The 16740-nt window shown below is 38.8% G+C and overlaps 3 protein-coding genes across 5 annotated transcripts; 1 reads left to right on the top strand and 2 right to left on the bottom strand.

Annotated features, from left to right (window-relative positions):
• Positions 1-910: 910 nt before the first annotated feature.
• LOC107560273 (transmembrane protein 255A-like) lies at positions 911-8752 on the top strand. 2 transcript variants are annotated; one of them, XM_016244414.1, is made up of 10 exons: positions 911-1197; positions 1725-1867; positions 2405-2467; positions 4367-4456; positions 4555-4620; positions 4712-4800; positions 5008-5079; positions 5508-5670; positions 5758-5901; positions 7852-8752. In XM_016244414.1, the coding sequence occupies exons 1-10, from the start codon at positions 1143-1145 to the stop codon at positions 7993-7995; spliced, it is 1029 nt and encodes a 342-aa protein (XP_016099900.1). In that variant the 5' UTR covers positions 911-1142; the 3' UTR covers positions 7996-8752. The 2 variants fall into 2 exon arrangements, with proteins under 2 accessions (XP_016099900.1, XP_016099908.1); XM_016244422.1 differs by lacking the exon at positions 5008-5079.
• A 5-nt stretch (positions 8753-8757) lies between these two features.
• Positions 8758-11823, bottom strand: LOC107560259 (transcriptional regulator Kaiso-like). Of its 2 annotated transcripts, none has more exons than XM_016244408.1 (2): positions 11680-11823; positions 8758-10995 (listed from the first exon to the last, which is right to left on the bottom strand). In XM_016244408.1, the coding sequence occupies exon 2, from the start codon at positions 10991-10993 to the stop codon at positions 9080-9082; it is 1914 nt and encodes a 637-aa protein (XP_016099894.1). In that variant the 5' UTR covers positions 10994-10995; positions 11680-11823; the 3' UTR covers positions 8758-9079. The 2 variants fall into 2 exon arrangements, with proteins under 2 accessions (XP_016099894.1, XP_016099884.1); XM_016244398.1 differs by having other exon boundaries at positions 11668-11823.
• LOC107561212 (transcriptional regulator Kaiso-like) lies at positions 11532-14767 on the bottom strand. The gene is made up of 3 exons (XM_016245598.1): positions 14611-14767; positions 12994-13640; positions 11532-11582 (listed from the first exon to the last, which is right to left on the bottom strand). The coding sequence occupies exons 2-3, from the start codon at positions 13636-13638 to the stop codon at positions 11532-11534; spliced, it is 696 nt and encodes a 231-aa protein (XP_016101084.1). The 5' UTR covers positions 13639-13640; positions 14611-14767.
• Between the last annotated feature and the right edge of the window lie 1973 nt (positions 14768-16740).

Below are 16740 nucleotides of genomic sequence, written 5' to 3' on the forward strand. Positions count from 1 at the left end.
ATTGTTATCCGGTAAATTACAAACTTGCTAAATTTAACAATAGTATTTTCCCCAATTGCTCCTTTTGCCTTCAGTCTGAAGAAACAATCAATCATTTATTTTGGGACTGTGCTTATTCTAAAGTGTTCTGGGTTGACTTTTCCAATTTTATTTAAAAAATATTTATATCCAAACTTTTGTATAACCCCAAAAATTTTAGATCTTTCTCAGTGTAAATTTATTATTAATCTATTGCTATATCTTGCTAAATTTTACATTAATAAGTGTACATTTTCAAAGAAAACTCCCTACTTTTTTATTTTCAGGAAAGGTTTTGATGTATATGTAAACTCTTTAAGAAACTAATAATTCTATTGCATGTAAGACTCTTTCATGGTGTAAATATTATAAGCTAACATAGTGCTTTGGAGTATTGTTTGTAACTCTTATTGTATTTTGTTCTTACTTGTCTTTGTAATTGTATTTGTTGTTCTTCTATTGCATAATAAAAAAATAAAAAAATAAATTAAAAAACAGGTTCTCTTAGACTTACTAATAACAAAAAGAGTGCCAAACTTTTGATGTATTATGACAACTTTTCTAAAAGAATGTAAGTTTATTTTTGCACTTTTATGTATCGATAATAATTAATTTGACATGCAAATACAGAATATTTGTTTTCTGTTTTTATTTTTATAATTGCTTTTTGTTGGAATTTATTCATGGCTCGCTTCCCTGTTTCTGTATGTTTCTTCAAGTTTTGTAATAAAAAATAAAATAAAATAAATGTGTGCACAGGTTGCTTCTGAAATGGACTGCTCGAAAGAACCGAATCGAAATGACTCTCTCTTCTGATCACTACTGCTCCTGACCCACTCAAACAGCGAGCGGTTCTGCCTTGCGCATGCGCAGTGCTGTGCTCCGTGCGGCGTTCTGCTGAAGGGATGAAGGGATGAGGGCAGCGGATTCATGAACAACAGACTCAGATGCTGATGAGAGAAGCGCAGCTACACGGGGGACGCATGGTGTCAGAGAATGCCACGGCAGGAAAGGAGTTTCCATTCTTTAACTCTAAGGAAAGGCATCTTTGTCTTATTGACTAGGCTCTTTGTTTTTGACTTGAAGTCATACCTGCAGCTAATGCTGCATATCCTGACGTTGCAATGCCAGCGGGGCTGAATGCGCAAGGCAGCGGTATACCAATCTCAGATGCGATGGGTAAGTAACGTTACAAGGTCAACGGCATTCACTGCGCCCGCAGACCATTATGGTCACACCGAGGACAATTTACGCTTGTATTTACGTTTAAATGCGATTAGCAACGTTTATTCATCGCGATTTTTAGAAGATACTAGCCCGAGAGAGAAATAAGCTTCCCGTAACCTACATTCCTGCATGTCTCAGATGTCCCCAACGAATGTCGATGTAACACTGATTGATATTGTTAATAAAAATACACAACCGTAAGTGAAATTTTATTGCACAGTCAAAATATTTTTTGTTTAGTGATGGAAACCCATCATATTACATCACCTACATTTATCTGGGTTTCTGGGTTGTGGCTGTGCCTTTGCCTTTGCAGTTGTAGACACTATAGACATACAAGAGGACAAATACACTGGTTGTTATGCTTTGCTTTGCTTTATCCCAAAACGAACGCATTAGCCTAAAATGAAAGCACGAGTAACCAAGGAAGGAAGGGTGTGTTGTGCCGTGGCATCTTCCTACTCCACTGTCTTTTCCAGGATCATTTAAGAGGAGGAAAAGAAAGTCCATCATAGTAACAGTGATGCTCCTTATCGTCTCCATACTCATCCTGGTCTTTGGTCTGGCCGCTACTACCAGGACGCAGAACATCACTGTCGGTGGCTACTATCCAGGAGTCATTGTAAGTGTGCTACTAATGTTCATAGTCGTGCGTAGAACAGACTGCGAACCATCCTCTTTGTCTATAAATGGGTTTGTGATGTAAAGTACTGCGGGGAAGGAAAAGCCTCACTTTTAATTATTTTCTGCTTGGCCCACCATTATGGTGACCGTTGGTCATTACCTCATTACTGTAAGGTTGAACTGAGTGAACTCATCCATTCATTATTCAACAGCAGGTATCATTTTGTTCAACACTCTAGAAACATACAAGCTTAAGTAACAGTCCAGAACGTTTTGTACAAGTAACAGGTGTTTTCCTAGTATTCTGCGAGGATCGACTGTTTTGAAATACTATATGGTGGGGACATGGCCAGATTTCATATATACTGTAGCTCTTAACTCGGATGTTGATCACACCATAAAATAAACTATACTGCTTGGAGAAAGACAAAGGCTTTGTGGGAATGAGAGATTGTATGTTTGGATCTTAAGTTTAAGACTTTGAAATAGGTTGATATTTGCAACTATCATGAGTTTCACCCTGTGATATTTTCAGCTCGGCTTCGGGTCCTTTCTGGGAATCATTGGCGCCCATTTGATAGAGAATAAGAGGCAGATGGTAAGGGGTCTTTTATCACACTGCTCATATCGGATTCTGTGCTTGTGCATTCCATTATCCAATAGACATTTCTAACCAAATACTCGCACAAACAAACACATTTTCAAGAATCAACCGCCTGTTTTTAGTCATGTCATAATGGCAGAAATGGCTCACAGGTTTGAGCTCAAATAGCAGGGCATGTTGCAGCCCCTGTGGTGAGATGCACCCAGAAATAGCTCAGTGTAAGGGGAGCGGGATGGATGTCCAGGCAGGAATTTTCAGAAGCCATTGTAGTGCAGAGGGAATAGGAGGTGCCACAATCCAAATAAAGAATGCATGAGGACAGCATAGCTGGCCAGATCATAGACACACAGGGACAGTTACTGCTGGGAGAGTGCAGGATACACACTCCACCCTTGGAGTCGAAGTGGTTAAAGCATGTAGAGTGGTGTCTGCAAGGCTGAGATTGTATAAATCTGAAAAAAACTGGAAATAAGTAATGGTTATTTTTTGAATAATGTAAAACAAGAAACAAAGTGTTATGATGCTTTTGCACTATTTCTAGGTCTCTAATCAAATAAGCAAATTTGTAGAATTGAGCATGTCAAATCCTTTTGTACAGATGGTCAGATGTTCTTGTTTCCAGTGAAGCACAAGATGCTCTTTGGATAATTTTCAAATCATGCTTGCTGGAGAACATGATCATCAGGTTTCACTCAGTTCATGCAGCTTCAGCGCTGCTGTCATTATGGCAAACTGGAGACAAACCAAATATGAAGACATTCTGAAATGTATGATCATTTTAAAAATCATTTTTACTCATTGTTACACCAATAACATAAGTTGTATACATTAAATAGAAATAATTTGAAACATAAAATATAAATATTATATATAATAATATATTTATAATAATTTTATTTATAAGATAAATATAAATCAAATATACATATATATTTTTTATTTTAATAAATTAAATCTAAAATATAATTAAAGTATTATTACAGTATTTAAATATTATATACACTACCATTCAAAAGTTTGGAGTCGGTAAGATGTTTTTGAAATAAGCATTTTATGCTCACCAAGCACGCATTTATTTGATCTAAAATACAGTAATATTGTGAAATATCATTACAATTTTCAGCGTCATTCAGTCTTTAGTGTCACATGATCTTTCAGAAATAATTCCAATATTCTGTTTTGGTGCTTAAAACATTTTGTATTATTATCAATGTTGAAAAAAGTGTTGTGTAAACTGCGATTCTTTTTTCCAGAATCCTTTTATAACGTTATAAATGTCTTTACTATTATTTTTGATCAATTGAATGCATCCTTGCTGAATAACAGTAATAACTTCTTTCAAAAATGATCTTAGAAATATTTTTGGCCCCAAACATTTGAACAGTAGGGTATTAATATTATATTGTATTATTTATAATAAAAATATTAAAATACATAAGATATAATTTGTTATTAAATTAGAAAAATGCAAAACAGAAGCTTTTTCACTGGTCTCTTATAAGATATGGATTGATTTAGATTAGATATATCAAGAATAACACTCAAAATTCTATTATTTATTAATCAGATTTGGGCAGTTAAATGTATTCTATTTTCCCACTTGACATGCCTCTGTAAAGTGCCTTTGATTGCAGACAGAATGGAGTGACTGGTATCTAAATGGTTGGTTGTGAAATGGCAGGGAAATCAGCGAATTTAAGTGGCAATAAGGCAGAATCCATTCAGTCCAGATTATCTCCATATCCCATAATAGACACATCTACAAGATCTTAGACAAACCACTTCAATCTGTCTCTATAGGAATCATACATAGTAGTAGTGCCCAGGTGTAAATGCACGTGCATAGAGCTACTACAGCAGGTGAATATGCTGACATTGCTGTTCTGCTTACAGCTGGTGGCCTCCATTGTCTTCATCAGCTTCGGTGTGGTGGCGGCCTTCTGTTGTGCTATAGTGGATGGCGTTTTTGCTGCAAGACATATAGTAAGTGCCTCCACACCATGTTATTGTAAAATGCATTTCCTCAGAAAATCATTGCAGTTAAAGCTCTGTCATGGCATACTGCTGTTGTTGTTTCAAAGGACCTCAGACCACTATATGCTGGCCGATGTGAATATTACTCCAGTGGGACCGCGTTTGATTTAGATGTGAGTCGTCAGAGAAGCGCTCTTGCCAAATTACAAGCCTCTGAATTTAAGGGCTTTGTTACTAGTATATCAAAACACATCTGTCTTTCAGGTCCACTGTCAAACCGCATCTCGGGTCTCCTGTAACCTGCGCGTGAAGAGCAACACCTGCTACTGCTGTGACCTTTACAACTGTGGCAAGTAAGTGTGTGAGCGAGTCCCATTTGGATACATCCCTCCTAGGATACCCTCTGCAAACTGGCAATCTGAGAGAGAAAAACAACAACAACTATGCTATCTTTGTTTTACCTTGGTTAAGTTCTGGTTTATATTTGCTTGTATGGTGTGTGCTTCTATCCCTGAAATTCAGCTCTGTTCGAAAGAACTTTGTGTTTATTTATGTTTCAGAGAGCATCCTCTTATGGGACTTCAGAATAAAGATGTTTTGAAAAAATTTAGGAAATCCTCCATGGTTTGGAAGTAGGTCTTTCCACTTTTAGCCCCTCAATGACATTGACAGCCCATTATTTGTTGTTGTTAAAATCTTGAGTGTGGCTGTGTACAGTCACTGTACTTTACGTACAGTTACTTTGATCATGAAGTGAAAGGAACTAAGATTCTCTGGTTCCTGTTTCACAGGTGAGGAGTGACAGCAATAATTTAGGTTAAAAGTAAAGAGTCTTTGATGACCGTGAGCTTAAATAAGGAGACTGGATATATTTATCCATTTCATGCTCTTCTTAAGAGTGATGTGCACTGGTATGCACGCAGATGGTTTTGTTCTTTTCTTTTGCATGAATCGCTGGTCTGGTCATGCTTTACCTCTTTTGTTGCTCTGCCTGTCACCTATATGTCTTATTTTTTTATGAGTCTCTTGCAATAATACATTTCTCTCCTCATGATCTCAGTCGAGTGGAACTGCGAGGAGGGTACCATGAGTACACAGAGGTGCGGAGCTGTCAGGACGTTGTGCATCTTTACCACCTGCTGTGGTCTGCTACTATCCTCAACATTGTTGCTCTGTTTCTGGGCATCATCACCGCCGCGGTGCTGGGGGGCTTCAAGGACATGGTGAGATTTAAATGCAGTGCAAACAACTTATATAGATGTATTTTTAATTCTGAGAACCTGTGACATTTATTGGATCTTTTTATTAAGATGCCTACAGCAGCACCAGATTCCTGTGAGCCAGAACCTCTCCCTGTTCCTCCACCCCAAGAGACTCCTGGACCCACAACATCCAACAACACTTTTTACAACACTGACCCCTGCTTACCTCCATACACTGCCTATGACCTTCGGGTAATCGCATTCACTTTGAGCTGTCAACCCACTTTGTGTTGCATGCTTTAGTGGGCATTTATAAGTCACGCTGATACAGACTTTTTCTACAATGCTTGTTCGATGAGATAAAAATACTAGTCTCAGCCTCAGACGTCACTCCCACAGACCGTTGGCTGAATGTCTGATGCATACGGCACACAAAATTGGAAACACTTGGGGAGTTTTGAAAGTCGTCATCGGATTGGTTGAATTATACAAGATTTCCGGGAGACGTGCGTGTCGCGTTCTTTAACGTTCCGCCTGGAAACAAATATGCCGTGACGCTAAAGCCCCTCCTCATGTTGGAAGAAAGCCGTCGTGTTTACAACTGTGATAATGAGCGCTTATCAGGATCAACTAAACGCTGGATTTGTAAAAGTATGTGAAATATTTAAAGTTCACGGCATAGAATCTTTAAAATACGTCCAAGAGTTTTACACACGGCATGTTATTGTGGGGACATTTCCACGCCCCTAAACATGACGTGGCACAAACCGAAACGTGATTGGTTGTTTTACCTGTCAGTCATATGGCTTGGGTGGGCCTTTAGCCATTCAAAGCGACCAAGGTTCCCAGACCTTCTGCCGTCAAGTCAGAAGGTCTGGCAATGCAAGACTATAAAAATACTAACTGTATAATATAATATAACATGCATACACTTTTTATGTTGTAAAATATATATATATACAAATATATGAAATGTACATATAGAATTATTATTACTATGCTATGATATAGTAATATATTTATATTGTATATTTCTATTAATTTCTTTTTTTTTAATTATGTCAATTAACGTTAGCTTAATGCAATCAATTATTTGTAAAAATGCATGCAAGTAAGAAGTAAGCACAAAAAGATCATTATTACATCTTTCAATTAATGTTAAAGGGGTCATATGACGTTGCTAAAAAAGAACATTATTTTGTGTATTCGGTGTAATGAAATGTGTTTATGCGGTTTAAGGTTAAAAAAACACATTATTTTCCACATAATGTACATTATTGTTTCTCCTCTATGCCCCGTCTTTCTGAAACGCATCGATTTTGAAATGCGTTTCGGTCTGAAAATGCGAGGTGTGCTCTGATTGGCCAGCTATCCAGTGCGTTGTGATTGGCTGAATACCTCAAGCGTGTGACGGAAATGTTACGCTCCTTACCATATTGTGATGCCGTGTCCCAGAGCAACGAGACAAAACCAATTAAACCCATTATAAACGAGGCATTTGTTGCATCCAGTGGGGACATAATTACGGATTATAATTACTTATACTGTCTTTTTATGCGTTGCGTTGCATCGCGCCGTGTAAACATAAAACCATGTCTGCATTTGTGTTTGGAGAAATGTCAAACTACAAGCGCTACTCAACACTGCTCAAAACTCGCGTTTGAATCATCAGTAACAAATCCTTTAAATATGAAAATGTACTTAAAGGCTGTGAGTCAGCATTATTTGTCAGCATCATAGACTGTATAGGGTCAGCATGTGCGCCGAAGGGGAAACAGGGGAACTGAATTCACCAGAACACTGGCATTGTAGGCTACTCTCCCAGGAAACAGTCCTCGTCCTCCGTAAAATTCCTCTTTTGGAAGAGCAAACAAAGTAGTTTCACTTTCACAACGAAACACACAGCGTCTCCACGACATGGCGGCGGCGGCAACAACAATACTACAGCGAGAATCAGTTACGCCTTCTTTTTTGTGTGAACATTTGGGCGGCGTTATGCAAATCTTCCCACACAGTGATGTACACATGTGGGGGCGTGTCTAAACGAGGAATTTTGCCTTGTAAGTTTAATAAGTTTATGCTTTTTTTTTAAATTGTATGGTTTTAGTTTTAGTTCAAAAGAATAACCCTAAATTAGAGCATTAGAGATTATACTTATATGTTTTGATGGTGTATGATATGTGTGGTAATGTGTCTTCACAGGCTGCCAGCATGTTTCCTGACGCTTCAGGCCTGTCTGATGACTCCCAGTCTGGAGCCAGTCTCATGTGGCCAAATATGATCCCGCCTCGTTATTCTCCTCCTTATTACCCACCTGATGAGAAGCCCCCGCCATACAGCCCCTAAGGGACCAGTCTGAGGAAGATATTTTCCTGTCAAGAGAGAACTGGCGTTGGCATTTTTGTATATAAGTAAACCACATCAGTGAACAATCGTCGTTCTGAATTAACAACCTTTGCAGAGGAGGCTCACCTGTGCGGCGGGTTAAGCATAGAGAGACTACAGCATTAACCACAGTCACTCATCACCTTTCAGCAGATGTAATATGCAACATTAAACCTTGACAAGATTCTCTCAAGTCAAACCCGATGTGTAAAATATTCACATTATGTAGCCTCAATCCAAGAGGACTATACCTAATAACTAGCCTGACTGTGAGATCAAGACTGTTCACAGATATGCCTTAAAATGTGTCCGCTTCCAGTACAGCTCCACCTGGCTCGCCTCCTTTTCCTGTTATAGGTAACGTCTGTGGGTCTCCCACTTGAGATTCCTCTGCATAACTCCATAATGTGAACTTCTCCCTTCCAAAGTGGCACAAAGTGTTTTGCGTTGCCTCTGCTCTCTCTGCACGAGGACGAGTCTCTTATCTAGCAATTGATTTGCACTTTATTGTCTTCAGAATTGACTGTATTCACACAGTTCTAGATAATTACTTGAGTTATTTTTAACTGTTTCGGGCAGCTAGATGGCAAAGAACTGTACATATATTTAGGCTGAATCTTACTTTTTGTTCCGAGTGCTTCATTAGGATCTGTGATCTAACCTATAATTTGTGGTGTTTCTTCTGCATTATGTCAAGCACACAATCATGTCACAAATTCGAATATAAACGGGAATAGAAAATATTAAGGATCAGCTCTACACAGGTCTAATGTAGCTGTACATAAAATATGTATTATCTACTTAGTCATATTATCTGACGAAGCATTATTACAATTCAGTAATGACTGTGAAACTGAACTGTAAACCAACACTAATACATTTTCTAAATATACATTAAAGCACCTTAAAACAACTTTCATGAGTTGATGAATACTGAAGTTGATTTTTCAATCAAATGGTCCAGAGAACCACGACCACCCGCTCCTCAAATTAAAACACAAACAAATGAACAAGGCACCTGAGCCAGAGCAGTGCACAAGCATGCTCAGTATGTCTCTGGTATAACAAACTCAAATTCATTCCTGGTTTCGGCATTTATTTGGTCGACAGGCCGTGGAGGTGAACCCGGTCGAACGTGAGCCGCCGGTCTGTTTTGTGCTTCAGATTCTACAAAGATGTCGTCCCAGGTCAGTGCTTTGCTTTGGCTAGCTGGAAGTGGCTGGTTGGTAAAGTGCTCTTTGTCTGGATTTACATGTTGGACAGTCCCATCTTCACCAATCACCGGAATCCCTCCCGGCTCTTCGGACACGAAGGAATACGGTTTGAACTGCAACGTTTTACACGGCAGCAGCCGATACAAGTTGTTGCACGAGTCATCTTTCTCTTTCCTTCCCGACGGGTCTTGGTTGTGCGCTTGCTTGCAGTGGGTGGACAAAATCTGATAATTGAGAAAGGTTTCATTGCACAGTAAACACTGGTACCGTCTTTCGCCCGTGTGAGTGATTTCATGTTTGGTTCTGTACTCGGCCAGGGCAAAAACCTTGCTGCAGTAATGGCACGGATACTTCCGTTCCCACGAGTGAGTGTTAAAGTGCCGCCTGAGGCTCGTCAGGCACACATAGGGACGCTTGCACACAATGCACACGTAAAATGTCTTTCCATCCATGATAAGTTCATAGTGATCCTCCTGCTCCAGCTTTGAATTTTTCTTTCCTTGAGGTGAGTGTATGGTCACACTGGGTACACTGTGTGGGATTTGCGATTTCCTACCAGGAGCCGATCCCTCTACAGGATCCTCTTTTACTGGAACAATGTCATAGGTGTTTTCACCAATGTTGGCATACACTTTACAACCAGGCGATAGCGAATCGATTTCCGAGGCTTTGTCTAATGTTATCGTCTTTTTCCCCAACACTGACGGGGCCAAGTTCATTGCTGGTACTGGTCCGTTATTGGTGCTATATGTCGGCCTTACATCCGACAGTCTGATTTTTCCGGGCTGATCGGGCGAGTGCTCTAGAAGGACCTTTTTCTTATGGACTCCGAGCACTTCGTTGTTATCTAGAGGCAGCAAGGTGCTGTGAGGATCTGAAGGAAGGCTGTTCACGTCAGCTGGGGTGGTGGGTTCGCTGTTTGAGCTCGCTCTTACTGGAGAAGTGAGAACACTGCTACTGGCTTCTGGGTTAGAGAGGAGCACAACGTCTGGCTGGGGCTCAAGGTTATTTTGGAGTGACGTGTCTCTTTCAGAAGGAAGCTGGTTGTTTCTCTCTTGGGCTGTTGAATCCTTAGAGGCAATTCCTTCCTCGTTTGTGACTTTTTGTTTTTTAGCCTCTGGCCCTCCTGCTTTGTCATTAACATCTGATATCTTGGTCTTCTGAGCTTGAGGAGCCTCTGTTTTTGAGACGAAAAGAACATCATCGCTGTCCGAGTCCACTTCCTTTTCCGTATTACCGCACGCCATGTTGAATTCTTCAGCAGACAGTGAGAACGTCTCAGTAATGATTGGCATATTCTCACCTCCGGTCTCATTCTTCTCAGAGGAGCTGATGCTGTTGTTGTCACTTTCTTTGGACAGGCCCGGTAATCCTTTGACTTGGGCGAGCGGCGTTCCTAAATTGGCTATGAACGTCACGCCCAAAGCCTGACCGGCGCTGATGAGATCCTCAAGTCTGTCTGATCGAACTCTGTAGATTTTAGACGTGTATATGTAATTCAAGATCACATCGAATATGTCTGCCTTGATGAAGTTCAGCTCTATAACTTGTCCAGCAACTGAGAAAAGCTGATGGAAATAGGTACTGGAGGCAGACAGCACGCATTTGTGCGCCTTGAACTTGCGGTCTTGTACGATTATGGAGACATCACAGAATAAACCGCTGTGTCGCTCATCATTGATGGACCTCAACAGTGATGCTGGGTACTGAGTGTCTGCTGCAGATATTAGCTTTAGTTTCGACATACCTGTGGGGAAAGGGGAATATTGAAGTGTAATATACTAACAATTTGAACATATTAATATCAAGAACAAATCAAATCTATTAAAAACTGTGTTAAAATGCAATTAACACAACCCTATACAAAGCTTTCTACATTGTGCTTTCATTTCTGCAAGATATACTCTCACAAGCACATTTTAGCTGTCTAATCAATGACAAATCATATTTTCATGTCATATTTTTCTCTCAATTTGTTATGTCGATCTAAACATTACTTAAAAGTTGAATACAACTTTATTGTTTCGAAATTAAAAGCAACAGAATGTGGATATACACGAGAATCGCAGCCAGGCTAACGTTAGCTGGCTAATTGTGCAGCAACAAAAGCCAGGCATAAAAACATATGCTTCTTGAAAAGTGACATAAAACTAATGCATTTGACTAGTTTGACGTGATCAAACGAAATACTATTCCTGCGAGGCCACAGCTTTTTGATGCTAGCACTCAGAACCGGTAGGACCCCGGTGTGCAGCGGTCAGCGTGAAAACAACAACAAATGGCTCAATTCAACTCTCCTTCCTGGTTCGGCGGCAGCGCGAGGCCTATCTGACTCTACGATGCACAGCAACGCGTATGTGGTTAAGTAAGGTGAATTCAAGTTTTAATCTCCCACAAATGAATTTCCAAAATCCTATACCTGCAGAACGACCCGTTAGAATCCACGATTCCCTCTGCTGAGAAACAATAACGACAGCGATAACGTGTGTCGGCTGCCGTGGACAACACAACGGAGCTCGAGTTCCTTCCAGTCTGAGACGAGCCCGTCTCTCCTCCAGCAGCCGACAGGAGTCTGCCACAACAGACGTGTGATGAGTGGTAATGAGACAGAACGATTTTATCTTAAACTTTACTTGTATTTGCACGCATATGATATGAATGGGCATATAGAAAACAAATGCGTAATGCAATAATACAGAGGTTTTGTTAAGTACAAATTGGGGCAAATTACATACATTTGAAAAGCTTTAGGAGTTTTACATTGTTGTTTCAGTTTTTTCCCCATATTAGAAAAAGTGTCCATATCATTTTTCAAATCAGTATAATATAAGAAGCTTTTATGGTATTTTGTAAATACAATAACTAAAGAAATATAGTTTCAGTTTTGAGTCAGTAGAAATGTGCTATATAAATAAACATTATTATTATTATTATTAAGATGTAGAAGAAGAATTACAACGTGCTTTATTGGCAGGACAAGACTGGTCACAGACATGTCGTGGACTGTATAAATGTGTTATTACCAGTGTTGGGGGTAACACATTACAAGTAACGTGAGTTACGTAATCAGATTACTTTTTTCAAGTAACTAGTAAAGTAACGCATTACTTTTTAATCTACAAGAGAATATCGGAGTTACTTTTTCAAATAAGTAACGCGAGTTACTTTTTTTTCAAATTTATTGATTGACAGCTCTCCTGTCCCCATATTGAGAGAAATAAAAAAAAACATTCAGTATTCCTCAAAATGAATAAAAATAATGCAACTCAGAATATTCAGTTGACGCAAACCTGCCATAATTAAATGTTAAACAACACAAATATGCTTTATGTATTTAATCCCATTCTATTAACCAATGTCTTTGCTTCTGAGCTTCGATGATCCAGTTCAACCGTACTAATAAGCACAAATTCCTCTAGACAAACATTTATGTGTCTCTTTTTTATTGCTGAAGTGTGTTGAAATGTCTTCTTCTGCATTCTACTGTACGGACGTAAATTGACTTTCCCTTCAGCCTGAGGCTTATTCATTTCACTTTTGGTGTGAAAAGGCTTTTATATTTGCCAAAAATAGAACTTTTTTATTTTTAAAAACAAACAAGCAAGCCCTGTCCAGATTTAAAAAGTAACGCAAAAGTAACGTAACGCATTACTTTCCATAAAAAGTAACTAAGTAACGTAATTAGTTACTTTTTTATGGAGTAATGCAATATTGTAACGCATTACTTTTAAAAGTAATTTGTGACTTTTTGTTTTTTAGCCTCTGGCCCTCCTGCTTTGTCATTAACATCTGATATCTTGGTCTTCTGAGCTTGAGGAGCCTCTGTTTTTGAGACGAAAAGAACATCATCGCTGTCCGAGTCCACTTCCTTTTCCGTATTACCGCACGCCATGTTGAATTCTTCAGCAGACAGTGAGAACGTCTCAGTAATGATTGGCATATTCTCACCTCCGGTCTCATTCTTCTCAGAGGAGCTGATGCTGTTGTTGTCACTTTCTTTGGACAGGCCCGGTAATCCTTTGACTTGGGCGAGCGGCGTTCCTAAATTGGCTATGAACGTCACGCCCAAAGCCTGACCGGCGCTGATGAGATCCTCAAGTCTGTCTGATCGAACTCTGTAGATTTTAGACGTGTATATGTAATTCAAGATCACATCGAATATGTCTGCCTTGATGAAGTTCAGCTCTATAACTTGTCCAGCAACTGAGAAAAGCTGATGGAAATAGGTACTGGAGGCAGACAGCACGCATTTGTGCGCCTTGAACTTGCGGTCTTGCACGATTATGGAGACATCACAGAATAAACCGCTGTGTCGCTCATCATTGATGGACCTCAACAGTGATGCTGGGTACTGAGTGTCTGCTGCAGATATTAGCTTTAGTTTCGACATACCTGTGGGGAAAGGGGAATATTGAAGTGTAATATACTAACAATTTGAACATATTAATATCAAGAACAAATCAAATCTATTAAAAACTGTGTTAAAATGCAATTAACACAACCCTATACAAAGCTTTCTACATTGTGCTTTCATTTCTGCAAGATATACTCTCACAAGCACATTTTAGCTGTCTAATCAATGACAAATCATATTTTCATGTCATATTTTTCTCTCAATTTGTTATGTCGATCTAAACATTACTTTACATTACATATACACGAGAATCGCAGCCAGGCTAACGTTAGCTGGCTAATTGTGCAGCAACAAAAGCCAGGCATAAAAACATATGCTTCTTGAAAAGTGACATAAAACTAATGCATTTGACTAGTTTGACGTGATCAAACGAAATACTATTCCTGCGAGGCCACAGCTTTTTGATGCTAGCACTCAGAACCGGTAGGACCCCGGTGTGCAGCGGTCAGCGTGAAAACAACAACAAATGGCTCAATTCAACTCTCCTTCCTGGTTCGGCGGCAGCGCGAGGCCTATCTGAAAAAGTTGAATACAACTTTATTGTTTCGAAATTAAAAGCAACAGAATGTGGATATACACGAGAATCGCAGCCAGGCTAACGTTAGCTGGCTAATTGTGCAGCAACAAAAGCCAGGCATAAAAACATATGCTTCTTGAAAAGTGACATAAAACTAATGCATTTGACTAGTTTGACGTGATCAAACGAAATACTATTCCTGCGAGGCCACAGCTTTTTGATGCTAGCACTCAGAACCGGTAGGACCCCGGTGTGCAGCGGTCAGCGTGAAAACAACAACAAATGGCTCAATTCAACTCTCCTTCCTGGTTCGGCGGCAGCGCGAGGCCTATCTGACTCTACGATGCACAGCAACGCGTATGTGGTTAAGTAAGGTGAATTCAAGTTTTAATCTCCCACATTCTTGGAAATGAATTTCCAAAATCCTATACCTGCAGAACGACCCGTTAGAATCCACGATTCCCTCTGCTGAGAAACAATAACGACAGCGATAACGTGTGTCGGCTGCCGTGGACAACACAACGGAGCTCGAGTTCCTTCCAGTCTGAGACGAGCCCGTCTCTCCTCCAGCAGCCGACAGGAGTCTGCCACAACAGACGTGTGATGAGTGGTAATGAGACAGAACGATTTTATCTTAAACTTTACTTGTATTTGCACGCATATGATATGAATGGGCATATAGAAAACAAATGCGTAATGCAATAATACAGAGGTTTTGTTAAGTACAAATTGGGGCAAATTACATACATTTGAAAAGCTTTAGGAGTTTTACATTGTTGTTTCAGTTTTTTCCCCATATTAGAAAAAGTGTCCATATCATTTTTCAAATCAGTATAATATAAGAAGCTTTTATGGTATTTTGTAAATACAATAACTAAAGAAATATAGTTTCAGTTTTGAGTCAGTAGAAATGTGCTATATAAATAAACATTATTATTATTATTATTAAGATGTAGAAGAAGAATTACAACGTGCTTTATTGGCAGGACAAGACTGGTCACAGACATGTCGTGGACTGTATAAATGTGTTATTACCAGTGTTGGGGGTAACACATTACAAGTAACGTGAGTTACGTAATCAGATTACTTTTTTCAAGTAACTAGTAAAGTAACGCATTACTTTTTAATCTACAAGAGAATATCGGAGTTACTTTTTCAAATAAGTAACGCGAGTTACTTTTTTTTCAAATTTATTGATTGACAGCTCTCCTGTCCCCATATTGAGAGAAATAAAAAAAAACATTCAGTATTCCTCAAAATGAATAAAAATAATGCAATATTGTAACGCATTACTTTTAAAAGTAACTTTCCCCAACACTGCTGAGATGTATATATGAGACTGATAACACTGTAATAACCAGTGTTGGGGAAAGTTACAACAAAAGTGAAATGAATAAGCCTCAGGCTGAAGGGAAAGTCAATTTACGTCCGTACAGTAGAATGCAGAAGAAGACATTTCAACACACTTCAGCAATAAAAAAAGACACACAAATGTTTTTGTGACAAATACATTGGTTAATAGAATGGGATTAAATACATAAAGGATATTTGTGTTGTTTAACATTTAATTATGGCAGGTTTGTATCATATTCTGAGTTGCATTATTTTTATTCATTTTGAGGAATACTGAATCTGTGTTTTTTATTGTGAGTGAGATGAATTAATGCATATTCATATTTATTTTAGAACTACAGTAACATCTGATTTCTCTCAACATGGGGACAGGAGAGCTGTCAATCAATAAATTGGAAAAAAAAAGTAACTTGCGTTACTTATTTGGAAAAGTAACTCAGATATTCTCTTGTAAATTAAAAAGTAATGCGTTACTTTACTAGTTACTTGAAAAAAGTAATCTGATTACATAACTCGCGTTACCTAATGCGTTACCCCCAACACTGCATCTCAGTAACTATCAGGTTTTCAAAAGTTCAAATTACAAATGTGTATTCTCTCTAGCAGTGGTTTTGTGTTCATTTCAAACACCTTTTGTGAATCCTGTATTCAAACAAAATTTCCCAGTAAACACAATAATACATTGATTATCTGTTTATATATAAAGCCACATTGGATTATTTGCCATTTTATCTCTGTTGTTTTATTCAAAGGATTTCGTCGGGCAATTACTCATTACATTCTCAATGAAATTATAATCTTTGTGTGCCCCTTGTCAGAACTGAGCTGGGTAAAACCTCCTTTAAATATGCCGCCACTTCAGACTGGAATCTCCAAAAGGAGGTGAAGTTACAAAACTTGGTGTCTTATAATTATTTTAGGTTTTTACTACGTAATCTAGAGAGCGAGTTAAGGGTGTGCAATTGTTTTTAATTGGTTATATGTTTGTATTGTATGTTGTAACTATGTTGTTTATTTGTATATGCAAACTTGGCTGCCTATCTTGGCTAGGACACTCCTGTAAGATTTTAATCTCAGTGAGTCTTTTTTTCCTGGTTAAATAAAGGTAATACATGCAGACACTCATGTGGCAAGCTGTCAGTTGCTTAAAAAGAAACAATAAATAAATGCAATTTTGGTATTCATGAATGAAAAGCTTTCATCATGTC

This window comes from Sinocyclocheilus grahami, unplaced genomic scaffold, assembly GCF_001515645.1.
Source record: "Sinocyclocheilus grahami isolate Dianchi unplaced genomic scaffold, SAMN03320097.WGS_v1.1 scaffold23.1, whole genome shotgun sequence".
In the NCBI taxonomy this organism is placed as follows: domain Eukaryota; kingdom Metazoa; phylum Chordata; class Actinopteri; order Cypriniformes; family Cyprinidae; genus Sinocyclocheilus; species Sinocyclocheilus grahami.